The 13,321-nt window shown below is 34.7% G+C and overlaps 2 protein-coding genes across 2 annotated transcripts; both read left to right on the forward strand.

The window, feature by feature from the left end:
• Positions 1 to 1,486: 1,486 nt before the first annotated feature.
• LOC148906563 (uncharacterized) lies at positions 1,487 to 12,660 on the forward strand. The gene is made up of 3 exons (XM_089037397.1): positions 1,487 to 1,577; positions 10,144 to 10,908; positions 11,805 to 12,660. Exons 2-3 carry the CDS (start codon positions 10,157 to 10,159, stop codon positions 11,977 to 11,979), a joined length of 927 nt encoding a protein of 308 aa, XP_088893523.1. The 5' UTR covers positions 1,487 to 1,577; positions 10,144 to 10,156; the 3' UTR covers positions 11,980 to 12,660.
• Positions 3,187 to 4,100, forward strand: LOC148906564 (protein unc-13 homolog C-like). Its single transcript, XM_089038072.1, has 2 exons — positions 3,187 to 3,228; positions 3,338 to 4,100. Exons 1-2 carry the CDS (start codon positions 3,187 to 3,189, stop codon positions 3,974 to 3,976), a joined length of 681 nt encoding a protein of 226 aa, XP_088894198.1. The 3' UTR covers positions 3,977 to 4,100.
• Positions 12,661 to 13,321: the final 661 nt, after the last annotated feature.

Below are 13,321 nucleotides of genomic sequence, written 5' to 3' on the forward strand. Positions count from 1 at the left end.
ATCTATAGATCTCAAGACTAGTACACTCCTGCGCAGCCGCTGTGAGGCACTTCCGGTTCCCGTCATTCCCCCACTACCGTCTGCTCCATTTCAAACAACATTCCTTTCTACATTGTTCTCTATTAGCCAATCAAGTAGCTCGATGATATGTAGATGTTATTTTATTTTATTTTATTTTATTTTATTTTATTTTATTTTATTTTATTTTATTTTATTCTTTCTTTCTTTCTTTATATATTTATTTATATATTTATTTATATATTTATTTATATATTTATTTATATATTTATTTATATATTTATTTATATATTTATTTATATATTTATTTATATATTTATTTATATATTTATTTATATTTATTTATATTCATTCATTCATTCATTCATTCATTCATTTTTGTTTAACTTGTATTATCTATGTGTACACACAAGTTTTCAGGCGAGTCGGTTTGTACAATAATTGACAAGAGGGATATTCCATTGTGTGGAAACATGGTATATATTTTTCTAACGTATATATCAGTATTTCTTGAAGGAATACAAATAAATCTTGGAAGACAGTTTCGTTTTGAATTTACCTCATCGTCAACAAACTTGGTGAGTTGCCAGTCTCATGCTTTACTCCAGCGGAAACCAAAGCATCATACAATTCAGCATCCATAGCCTACGAGAGAACATGAAAAAAGCTATTATAACTTATAATACTCAGCAATATACTGTAATGTCTGGGGTAACCCTAAAAGTAAATATCAACATGACAGTGAGAACACTAGACATTTAGGACTACTCCATGCCTTTATGTAAATGCTACAATCTGATTGGTCAGTATGATCACGTGACACATACAAGGATGCTTAAGCTTAAAGAGCACATCGCTTTACAGTTACAAAACACCGAACGCATTCAATTTCTATCAGTATTAACACAACACAAACTAAAGTTTGATGAATTTTCTATTTATCTATTTTTTTAATAGTTTTTCTACATTTGCTGCACTATATAGGCCACGTACTGTCAAAGTTTCATTAAAACAATTTTGAGCCTCAAACTTAGAACATTTTCGGGTCGACAATCCACTTTCATCAAATATTAATGCAAGTGGTATTTCCATAACTATGGTATTTCTCATGAACTCTTCTTTAAAAGTGGTATTTCCTATACATATCGGCAACCTGAGGTTGATATGGACCCTCGGTGGACACTAAATTAAGTTAAATGTCAAAAGTACAAAAAACTTTTTACCTTGACTGTTTTCTCAGAATTTACACACGTAGCATTTCTTAGAATTTGTGTCACGATCTGATTACGTAATTTCTCAGAATTTGGTCCGCCATCTTGGATTTCATCTGATCACGTGATTTCTGGTAAATTATTCTGTTCTCGATTTCTCAGAATTTGGTCACGAGCTGATCACGTGATTGAGCTCGGCAAAATGCGCTAGAACTCTCCTAATACTACATGGACTATTCTTAGAAAACGTACAGAAATGTATGCATGCGCAACGTTTTTCTTAGTGTCGTATCAACATTATCGACAAACCACCTGAGACCTTACCGTGTGATCTTAGCTCCAAGTCTGGTAAGTTTTTTTTTAAATACTACACAAACTTTATTAATATTCTTATTATGCCGAGAACGAAGTGGCTATTCGTACTGTAACCGTTCTTGTAATCTCTTTTCGTACGGACATTCAAATAATTTGATATAGTCTGATAAACTTGTCATCGCTTTTCACCACCGCAAGCACAGCAGTAGCGCAGCTCAACGGGGTCGAACTACCTAGGTTTACCTACAAAGCAATTAAATAAGTTGCAGCGCTTGCAAAATTCAGCTGCCAGACTAATAACTAAAACTAAGCGCAGAGAAAATATAACTCCTGTTTTACGCCAATTGCATTGGCTGCCTATTAAGCAAAGAATAACTTTTAAGGTCTTATTAATTACTTTTAAGATTATCAACGGTTATGCACCAACATATTTAAACAGTTTATTAGAGTCTTATACACCTAAGCGTGCTTTACGCTCTGCTTCTAAGAAGCTATTGATAGTTCCTAAATCATTTACATCTACTTATGGCGATAGAGCATTCTCTATCGCTGCGCCTAAGCTCTGGAATAACCTACCAGAAATAATAAAAAATGCTGAGACTGTTAAACAGTTTAAATCTTTAGTTAAAACATATCTTTTCAAAGAAGCTTTTGACTGATCTATTGCGTCCTTACGAAATACAGATTATGCTATCTTATTATGCTATATTAATTTTAACCCTATATTGTTTTAACCATACTTTTATATTAGCTATATATTAATTAATTTGTTTTAGATTATCATTATTATAACATTTTAGTCTAGTTCTCTCTATATATATATTTAACAAATTTACGATGGTTTAGCGTGGTATGTCCTCTTATTTACCACGATATGACGCCAAACGTTGGTCAAAATGTTATGGACTCGCGAGGCGTAAGCCGAGTGGGTCCATAACTAATTTTGACCAACGTTTGGCGTTATATCGTGGTAAATAAGAGGACATACCACGCTAAACCATCGTAAACTTGATTTTTACTACAAAACTCACAAAACTCTAGGAAATAGACTGCACAAAATCTTGCATGACGCCATTTGTTGGTATGGCCTCTTATTTACGACGTTTTTTAACCAATCAGCGCGCGAGAAAATTTACAATTGTGGTAAAAATATATATATATTATAATTATTACGTCTTAATTATAGTTTATTTGTGATACACATTGTAAACGCATTGAGGCGTAGCGAAATGCGTCATAAAAGCTGTAAATTAAATTAATTTAATTAAATTAAACTAAAAGCACGCTAGGGAAGAAATCACCAAAGGTGTTTTGATACGAGATGAAGAAGCACATGTTACGCCACAAAATGTAATAACTCGCACAAAATGTAATAACAACGCAAAATGTAATAACTTTTGACGCAAAATGTAATAACTTCAATAACGCATTTTAAATATCCAGAAAATCAATATTAGCTCGGTATACGAACCATACCAGATGACTTTAACTTGAATTTCGCATGAACCGTTAAGATAAATATTCCTGTTGAATACGCGATTTCAATGTGTGGATTTACAAAGCAAGTCCACTCACTCCAACAGTAGTATTTTTGAGGGGAAAATCAGCAACTCTTCATAAATAGAGAACAATACCGGGGAAGATGGCGGACGTTAGGAAAAGCTATGCACCAGTTACCTTAGAAGTAGTTAAGGGACTTCTTAAAGTTCAGGAAAACTGTTACAACAGCTTTCTAAAATTGTTAATGAATGATTTCAACAGTCGTTTAGATATAATAACTCGTGATATTCAAGAAATCAAAAGCAGTCTTGAGTGACATCGATGATCTCAAGGACAAAGGTAAAACCGTTGATGATTTGAACACCAATCTAAATACCTTGAAGAAACAATTTGAAGAGCTGGAAGATAAAGTGGATTATCTCGAGAATCAGAGTAGGCGAAATAATGTAAGAATTTCAGGTATTCAGGAGGATCGAATTGAAAATTGGGAAACAACCGAAAAGAAAGTCAAAGACCTGCTTGATTCAAAGTTGGGTTTGGATGCTGACAATATTGTAATCGAAAGAGCTCACCGTACTGGGAAACCGAGAAGTGGAAAACCTAAACAGATTGTCCCAAAGTTTCTCAACTACAAAGATAAAGAACAGATCCTAAAGTGTAGCAAGAGGCTGAAAGGTACAGGAATCTTCATAAACGAAGATTTCTCGGCACGTGTACTTCAAAGGAGGAGTGAACAGCAAGAAGAACTACGAAAAGCTCGAAATGAAGGAAAAATTGCCTTCTTTAATGTTGATCGTTTGGTCATAAAAGATCGCTATCCAAGCCAGTTGCCGTCTGCGCCTTTTGGATTTTTGGGAGCAAGTGCTGGATATTACCCAGGTCTAGCACAGAGTCAAAGCACGATTGGAGATGATGGTAACAATGATGGCTGAATTTGTACATGTTAGCTTGGCGCTTTTCAAGGCAAGATCAATTTGTTTGACAATAGGAGAGAACCGCTAAGAAGGGCTAGTTTATTATGCAATATTGTCAACTTGTTAATCATTTTATTGAGTAAATAACACTTTAAATAATTTACCACATTATGGTAAAAAACGTACCAAAATAACGTAAATTAATTAGTCAGAATGTTCATCAATTAGCAATCAAAAAATACATAAAATTAGCATTTAATCTTAGCAAAAAGGCGCGGACATTTGTTAAATATCTCGTAATTTGAATGTAGTCTAACCAGTTTTTTCCCCCAGACGATTCTCTATTCTGTTCTTTTCGGTTTTACTTTGTCGTTTCCGTCCATTCAGTAAACATTGATTTTAAAATGCGTTATTGAAGTTATTACATTTTGCGTTAGAGCAGTTATTACATTTTGCGTTAGCGCAGTTATTACATTTTGCGTTAGAGCAGTTATTACATTTTGCGTTGTTATTACATTTTGCGTCAAAAGTTATTACATTTTGCGTTGTTATTACATTTTGTGCGAGTTATTACATTTTGTGGCGTAACAGCACATGACGTATTCATAAGGAAGTGATGTTTTTTTCTCTGACAGCGAAAACTTCTGTCGAAGTTTCACTACCATCTAGATAAAGTTCTGGTCTATTGATGTAGGAAGTTTGAAGATAAAGCTTAGAGCCGTTTTGAAGAAAACGGCGAAAATGTGATTTAGCAAAACTCTCATATTCGAGGCGTTTACAACGACAACTAGTAAAAAATATATATAAAGGGGTTTTAAGATTTGATGCTGATTTTTCATAAAGCTCATCCGCAATACTTGGAAATAGATATGTGATCAATCTTCAAGGCAATCCATTCAATGGTAATGTTTCTACAGCGGGATGTTTTATATGCTTTTTGTCTCCCCAATTAGTAGGGCACTTGTGCTCGGCTAGAAGATTAGAGACACTAATAAAGTTATTATTATCATTATTATTATTATATGCTTCACAATTTGAATCGAATTTTCAAGCGGCGTCATAACTTTTTTTCAAATTTATACACAGGCTGCATTAGTACTAGATGATGAGATTCTGAAAATTTCAGAAAAATCGTACTTGAGGATAAGGAGAAAAAAAGCCAAAAACTGAAAATAGCATTGTTTGATTTTCCGCCGTAATAGGATAAACTCTTGATCAAAGGTAACCCATGGTAAGCTCGTGAAGCTTTTTGAGTACCAATGAACTAAGATGATAACAAATGACACTTGGTGACTCATTTCATTGAGGCTATTGTGACCCGAGTAAGGCGATAGTAGGAGTTATGTTTTGTGCAAACAAACTGTTGTCTTTATCAATTAAATTATTGGCTTGTTCTGATTGGCTACAATCCTTTCTTTTCCGATTTCTGGTTACGATTGAGATGTGGACCGAGTCTAATCAATCCAATACATGACAAACCAGGCTGTTTTCGGATTCTTCTTCCAACTTAATGATAAATACGACAATCTCATATCTCAAGGTCCAATAAAAAGAGAATAAAGTAAACTAAGAATACTCAAAATATGCTGCTGATTATGAAGTGATCGAAAATCCAAAATGGCTTCCTCTGCAAACAACGTGCTTAGAGTCTTCCAGTGACTTCACTTGGCGAATACAATGGATTCCATGGTTACGGGAATTACCCAAAACGATTGGCTGAGAAGCGTTATCCGAAAAATGCGAAATCTAGCCACTCCAATAGCTCTTCACGAGCTAAAAAATCTTAAAATAAAATACACTGCTAGAATCTAGGATAATCCAAGCACATTATATAAAAAATCCAGTTAAATTGACGCATTTGTTTTGCGAAGCGAGCGAAAATTAAATTGTCCAAAATTCGCTGTGAATCAGTTTGGGCTGGAAAGTGTTTTGTGCCTTCACATTATGAACTAAAAAATATATTATGGCTATAATATGACAGCAAGTAAACCCGGAAAGCAAAAGACCATAAACCAAAGATCACAATGAACATGAAAAAATGACGTTAGACGTTGCTATGACAACATCAGAACCCTTGTTATGCCATCAAAAATGTTCATTTAAAAAATCATAACTCAGGAACCAAATGGTGAAATTTTTTAAAACCGGAATATTTAAACTTTGTATCGTAATCTTCTTTTTGACAAAAAAAAAATCTGTATTCGGGAGCTATTCCAAACAAATTTTATTGATTTTTACGAATTCCCTCTTACAGAATTTTTTCTTTTTTTGACTTTGAGGGGGCGAAGTGAAGTCATTTACACTTCCGGTTGAAGTCGCCGTCGTAGATTTTGAAAAGCTTAAAGTCGCTATTTACTTGGTTCCAAAATATTATAATAACGTCTTTAATCCGATTATAGCTCTAAAACAAAGTAAATCACACCCATTTTTTATTTCATTTTTTCAAAAGTACTTGGTATACTTAACTTTAGAGAGAGAGAAAATTACAAATCTGACAAAATGGGTTCAAAATCGAAATTACATATTTTGTGTATAATTGAAATATAATTTCACCTAACGCGAAGGCTTCAAGTCTACCGCACTTATAGCACAATAACATTTCATATTTCTAATTTTTAACACAAATTTCAAATGCTAACTAGTTATTTGACTTTTTTTAGTCTTCTGTGAAATCTTATTTTGACTTATTTTTGACAGCCTTTCATGTTTAACTTGTTCGCGTGTTTTTACCATAAAAAGGGTGAACTTCCACGTATTCTGACGGCTAAACGAAGTCTGGGACCCCCATTAGTTTGTATTTGCTTATTTTACTTCTATTATGATGTTCTTCCATCGTGCAAAATTTTTTAAAAATCTGACGATAGGAACTTTTGCCCATGAACGTTCTTAATTAAATCAATAAACTTTTTCATTACTGCTTTAATGTGGCTCAATGGAGTTTTCTCGGAATGCTACCTTTCAATTTCAAATACGAAGAAGCAAACAATAAAGGGGAAATATTACGACAATCGTCCGAACTTTAATTCAGCTAAATCTTTACTGGAATACCCCTTAATTAAGGATCTAATAATCTCTATAGTTAAAGTTTTTGACCTATGTATCGGTGGAACGTGTTATATTTTTGCGAATTTTTAATGGCGTCTGTGACGACGCTGTTGAAAACTCGCTTTCGAATAATGGAATTTGAAAAGATTCGTACCAATTGATATTCCAAATTAGTATTTTTACACAAGTGAATATAATAAATTGGGCGCGCTCATTGGTCACAATTTACGTCTTATGCTGCTTTATTCACCTACAGGCCAATATAGCGCGCACGCGCTCGTTCGTTTGTCGAGTTTTGCCGCTTGCAGAGATAAATAACAGCGTCTCGGTAAATATTCCCTGATATTCACTTCGCCTTCGGCGAATAATTGTTAAATATTGGGTTGGTTAAAGTTTGCTGTGAGCCGTTTTAAACTATTTCGTTATGATAACTAACATGCTCCTAAATTCAAAACTACTACTACGTCTTTTTGTTGTGTATTTTGAACTCGAGGCAAAGCTAGATAGATAAAATAAATAAATAAATGGACAGTTTCAGCTGAGTTGACTGCGTTTCCCTGAAAGGAATTATGGGTCAACTATTTGAGTACAATGTAGATTTTGGAATTTTGCCTGATGAATTCGACTAGCATTTACAATCGATTTAAAGATTGAAGAATTCATATTTCATGGGTTCTCTTGGCAGAATCATGGAAAATGCTAGTCACACGAGGAGCTTGATACGACTCAGGATTTTGGTCCATACCCTGCTGTTGTGGGACAAATTGTTGCCCAAATTAACAGTATGAGATGTAAGCTAAAACTCTTACTGTAGTCTAACAGCGAACTTTAATCGACCCAATATTTTGAAATACCAAAATATCCAACAAACGGTTTTGTGTAATGAATAATACTTTTGATTTTAGCTTTCTGATGACGTCATGTGAATACTATCTACGGCCTTTATTAGAAATACTGCGCTGCAAAACGTGCTGGTTTGAAAAATACTAAGACTGAATAAATTAATTGCTGCGAGCAGCAACACTAATCTTGCACTTGTGGTCTTCCTGTGTTACAGATGCTAGCTAAAATCTCGATTCGAGAAATTTCGTGTTGGTGCTGTGGCTTGTCAAGTTTAATTCTAATTTCGTTGTTCACTCATCTAGGTAAAGTATTTTGTTTTTAAATTATGTCATACTTCAATATATTTATTGCTGAAAGTATTCATCAAGGTGACCTTTCAACCCGGGGGGGGGGGGGGGGGTACTACCACCCCAACTTGGGTAGGGGTGTGCCGCCAGGACCTCAAAACCCTGACCCTATCTCAGACCTAAAGTTTTGATTTTACATACCCTACGCCAGACTAAAACTAAGAATTGTACACCCTATCCCAGACCAAAAGACGGAAAATACGCTTTTACAATCGATTGCAATCAACATTTTTATCGTTTTTATGTCGGCAGAAAGCGTAGCCTATTCGCCAGACAAAAACGACCAAATCGTTGACCCTATCCCAGACTAAAATGATACCCTATCCCAGACAAAATGTCAAAAAATGATACCCTACCCCCAGACCCAAAAGCCGAAAAACCATACCCTATAGGGCGGCACATACCCGTATAGCAAATATAGGGGAGAACCCACTCGCCCCCGGGCCTTTCAAAGGGAAGACAATGTTCTTTTATGAGCTTTTCAGCGCTGTTTTAAGTGCCCAGTCGCTACCAGTTCTGCAACGGCAGACCGAAACAATCGACGAAATCCTAATGCAAGAAGACTTGTTTTACTTGAACGTTCTTATTAAGCAGTCTTATTCCAGACGAAGAAACGCTGTCCCTTAATTATCTGCCTGATAGTGTACGTTTGGCTAACACGATCACAAGCTAAATATCATAGATTCTGTTTAGAAATATGTCAGTCATAAACTACAATTCCACTCAAAACAAATTGCTGTATTCATGGCGTATTGCTGTGTTATACATTAACATGTACAATAATTTATATATACAGACAGATATATGTACTGTTTAATAAACTCGCAGGAGTGTTTTATCAGGATTTAAGGACACGAGGCGCAGCCGAGTGTTTTTAGACCTGATAAAACACGATCTGTCGAGTGTTTTTAGACCTGCTAAAACACGATCTGCGAGTTTATTGAACGGCTTAAAAAAACTGATGATGTATGTTCTCATATTGTACTGAATTCTTTACGAAATGAACCAAGTTTGATAGAGAAAATCCAAGTTAAAGTTTATGCAAATGAAGGCGAATCTATATCAGATATAAAATCACCTTCATGGACATGATTTCTATTGTGTTTCCTTCATGAATTATTAATGAGTTTTTGAACTTTGGTTCTCGAAGTTGAATAGTTTTTAATTCACAACGATGAAAGACTCCTACGGGACAACAAATAGGAAAACTGCAATAAAATTACGGCTTTTACAGCAATAATATGTAACAACAAGCATACATGAATTATAGCTAAACATGACTACGAATGAACTTACAAAAATAAGGTATTAAGCTACCGTTCCAACGTAGACTAGTACAAACGTATGTCAACTGGTCTAACTTTACTTGAGCCAGTCAGCTGCCCTAGCGAGTCCTTAGGCCCTAGTAGCATGCGGTTAACTTTAACAATAACGATATGATTAAATGAACGCTATATTATGGTAATATCTATTTCTAGGGTTGATACTAATGATTACTACTCGCAGCATTTCACTTTCTATTAGAAACGACTAGCAATAAAATTATAAAACTAACAATTATAAAAACCATAAACTATGCTCAATAAAAAATAACTATAATCAATAATATTAATATAGATATAAACATATAAAGCCCAAAAACACCAATTTATAAAACTACTCGAAGGGACATATGGTAAAACTAGTATACCACTTATATAATACTGAATACGACTTGCGACGCATTTAATGAAAACTTTCACCTCATTTATTCCATCTAACACCACTTTATTAATAAATGATACTTATCCGTTGGTCTCACGATTGAACGTCATTCATAGAAGGAACGCGATCCACTTCTACAAGTGACCCTCGCTTCAGACAAACGAATATGTATCAATTATTACAACGCCACGATGAATGCTTTTTTTCATTCTAACACCATTATTGCTTACGTACATCTATGTTTAGGGCAGCTTCAGTCATGGACGAGAAAGGTAAGACTAGTTACGTAGGAAGACTGAAAGACGATATCAAGAGAAAGGAAAGAATAAAAATTGAATTGGAAGAAAAGGTGAGAAAATTAGAAGAGAAACTGAAACACCATGACGAAAATTGCCAAACGAAAATCCATGATCTAGAAGAAGAAATACAAAGACATAAAGAAGAAATAACAAGACTTGAAGGAGAAATAAAAGAGATGAAGATAAAAATGGGAGACTTAGAAGAGAGCAACACATTCCTTGAAAAGGAAGCCAATGAAGCCAAGGTGGAAATCGGAGAGTTGAAGACAGAGCTAGGAAACTTAAATGAAAAAATCAAGAAGTTTGACCTTCCTAAAGATGTGTTGGTTATTAGGCAACTCTGTTCAAGCGTTCAGGAAAATCTCTTGAGGATTGTGCTGCAAGAAAATTTCAACGAAATTCAGAACAAAAGGACTGGGTATATGGAAGGATACATTTCAACGCAAATTAAAGACAAACGCGAACAAAAAAGAGCAAGGTCAAGATGGGAAGAGTTAAAAAAAGAGGTTCACTGGAACGAATTTTTGATAAAACAGCTAAAACCGGTCAAAACAAGTGGGAACGAAACTGCTCATCCACCTTTGACAAAAGAGGTCATAGATGCTGCGAAAAACGAATTGAAAAAAAGGGAGAAGTTAGGACCAGAAATGGTCGAGGCAGTAGACCAACTCCAAGATATATGGGAAAAAACAAGCCAAAAGCTAACGCAAGGGTAAGCATTTCTTGAAACCCAAAGTAAAACATCATATGCAGGTTTTTATAGGTTGACGTATTAATGTTTATAAACATTGTTATAAAATGTTTTAAATGTGCCAACCATCATAACAATGGTCAGTTTTGCCACTTTGCTTTGTTGGATTGTCCAATAGATTTATGGTTGGCAACATTTAACAATCCGAGGCCGAGGCTGAGAGCAAAATCAGTATCAGAAATCAGAAATGATGTTTATGATGTTACTTGTGGTGTTGATGAAAGTACATTACGCGTTATTGATACAACTATTGGCACAAATGAATGTACATTTTCGGTTAATGAACAGCAAAAGGTGTATTGAAAACAGGAAACAGGTAGAAATGTGGTTAGTCGTTGCTATTTCCGAGTTTTGTATCTTAGGAGGACTGGGTCGAAACCGGACCCTGAAAAAGATGCCATAAATATCTTCATTTCCCAGTGATTTTTCGTTCATTCGGTTTGAGATCAGGCTGTATTTGTCGAGCTCGATAGTATTATACAACTATATATATTAAATGTTCATTTTATCTAGTCTGGTCAATCGGCAATCGTGCATCTGATCATGAGCCAGAACGAAAGATTTATTCAGTGCATGCATCGACGCGCAAGCAGTTTTACAGTTCTAGCTAGCTAGAGCGGACCTGGCGGATATTCTCTGGGTACCTGCGGGAAACAAAATATCTCAAAACTGATCTGTAAATTCATTTGTTTCTGGAGTGAAACGTCCACGCAAAACTCTTGGTCCCGTTTTGATCTTCTTTTTTTTTTTTTTTTTTTTTTTTTTTTTTTTTTTTTTTTTTTTTTTTCTATTCGTTTTCATTCAGTTCTTGTTGATATAATAGAACTATAACGTCACCTTTTCCATATATCTTATAGAACAAGCTCCGAGGGCCAAGAACAGGGTGGTCCAAGGATTTTGCTTACCACAGGACAAAACCATGGTACCTATGCAAGCAAGGCGTCTGGAGGACGGGGACATGATTTCAGTCTCAAAAAAGCTAGTGGAAGACAATCTTTTTTACGGCATGGCTGTCTCGGAAAAGGACACTAGTGGAGATAGTGAAGATAATTTTTTACCTTACAAAGCTATTTTTGGAAAGATATTCTTTCGCACCACAACGAAGTTTTTATTTTCGAATTAAATCACGTAAAATTATCAATCTCTATAAGGTTGACCTAAAACTATCTGCAATTAGTTTAAAAATACTACTATGAGCTATCAAAAATCCTGCGCTCTGATTGGCTGAGCTTGTTTATTGGTGATAGACCGCTAGTAACGAAAAGAGCTGGTTTCAAAACAAGAACTTTGGAGTCTAATTCGCCTTTTTAACCGGCTTTTTTTTAATCCATTTATTTCACCGCTCAGTAGGTTTAGACTAAAACCTAACTAACGAGTAGACCTATTGCCCTCATGGTCTACGAGTCAATAGCCTATTGACTATGTTCAATATCCTATGTGCTAAAGACTCATAGGCCATTGTTAAATATTCACTTCTTCGCCTTGACTTGTATGACAATGTATAGCACTCCCGTCTGATATCCAGACGTTAAACTAGACAGAGGGGAACGAGGTTATAATGTAACCCTCTCTAAATATATTTATCAATTTTATTTACGATTATAATTAACATGTTATACATGTTTTTATCGTACGCACAAAAGAACTATCGCATAAAGGCGCTTAGCTATAGCTGGCCTACACCTACATTGTATATTAGCTAGTGAAAAAAAAAAAAAAAAAACAAGCAAGGGACTGCTTCTAGTTTAAATATCAAATAGTTAGAGTATTGTAGAAAATTATAACCCAATCAGATGAAAGACCAGCTTCAAACAAACTTATTGACTAAGTTTCAGGACATTTTTCATATGCTAACAATATTATGAGCATAAAAACACTGCATAATTGCATAGAAATATCTAGTGTCCAAACACATCATATATCTTTTTTGATATCGCAATTTTATTGTTGGAATTTGTCCAATCTTGATTAAATTCTCAAGTCAACCTAATTCCAATGTGATCTTTATAAGCCTTTTCATAGTTTAAGAATCGATTCCACTGCGCATGCGATTTTATCCCGAATTTCTCACCTTCTTTTGTTTAATTAAGAACAAAAGAAGATTTAGACAAAGGAAGGTGAGAAATTCGGGATAAAATCGCATGCGCAGTGGAATCGATTCTTAAACTATGAAAAGGCTTATTCTGGTGGATAATTTGGGAAACAAAAATCCAGTCATTTAATATAATTGTATTTTTAGTTACGTGAATCATATTTTCATGTTACGGCCTTGGTAGTCTGAATTAGATAATTAAAAGATCAAGATTGGGTGTACAGAATATAATCACAATCACCGAAATAAAATTTCAAAAAATTTTGCATGTTCTATTGCCAT

The sequence above is a fragment of the Actinia tenebrosa genome, unplaced genomic scaffold (genome assembly GCF_029948245.1).
Source record: "Actinia tenebrosa isolate PJP-AT-01 unplaced genomic scaffold, QUT_ActTen_1.0 PGA_scaffold5__44_contigs__length_20552954, whole genome shotgun sequence".
Classification (NCBI taxonomy): Eukaryota; Metazoa; Cnidaria; class Anthozoa; order Actiniaria; family Actiniidae; genus Actinia; species Actinia tenebrosa.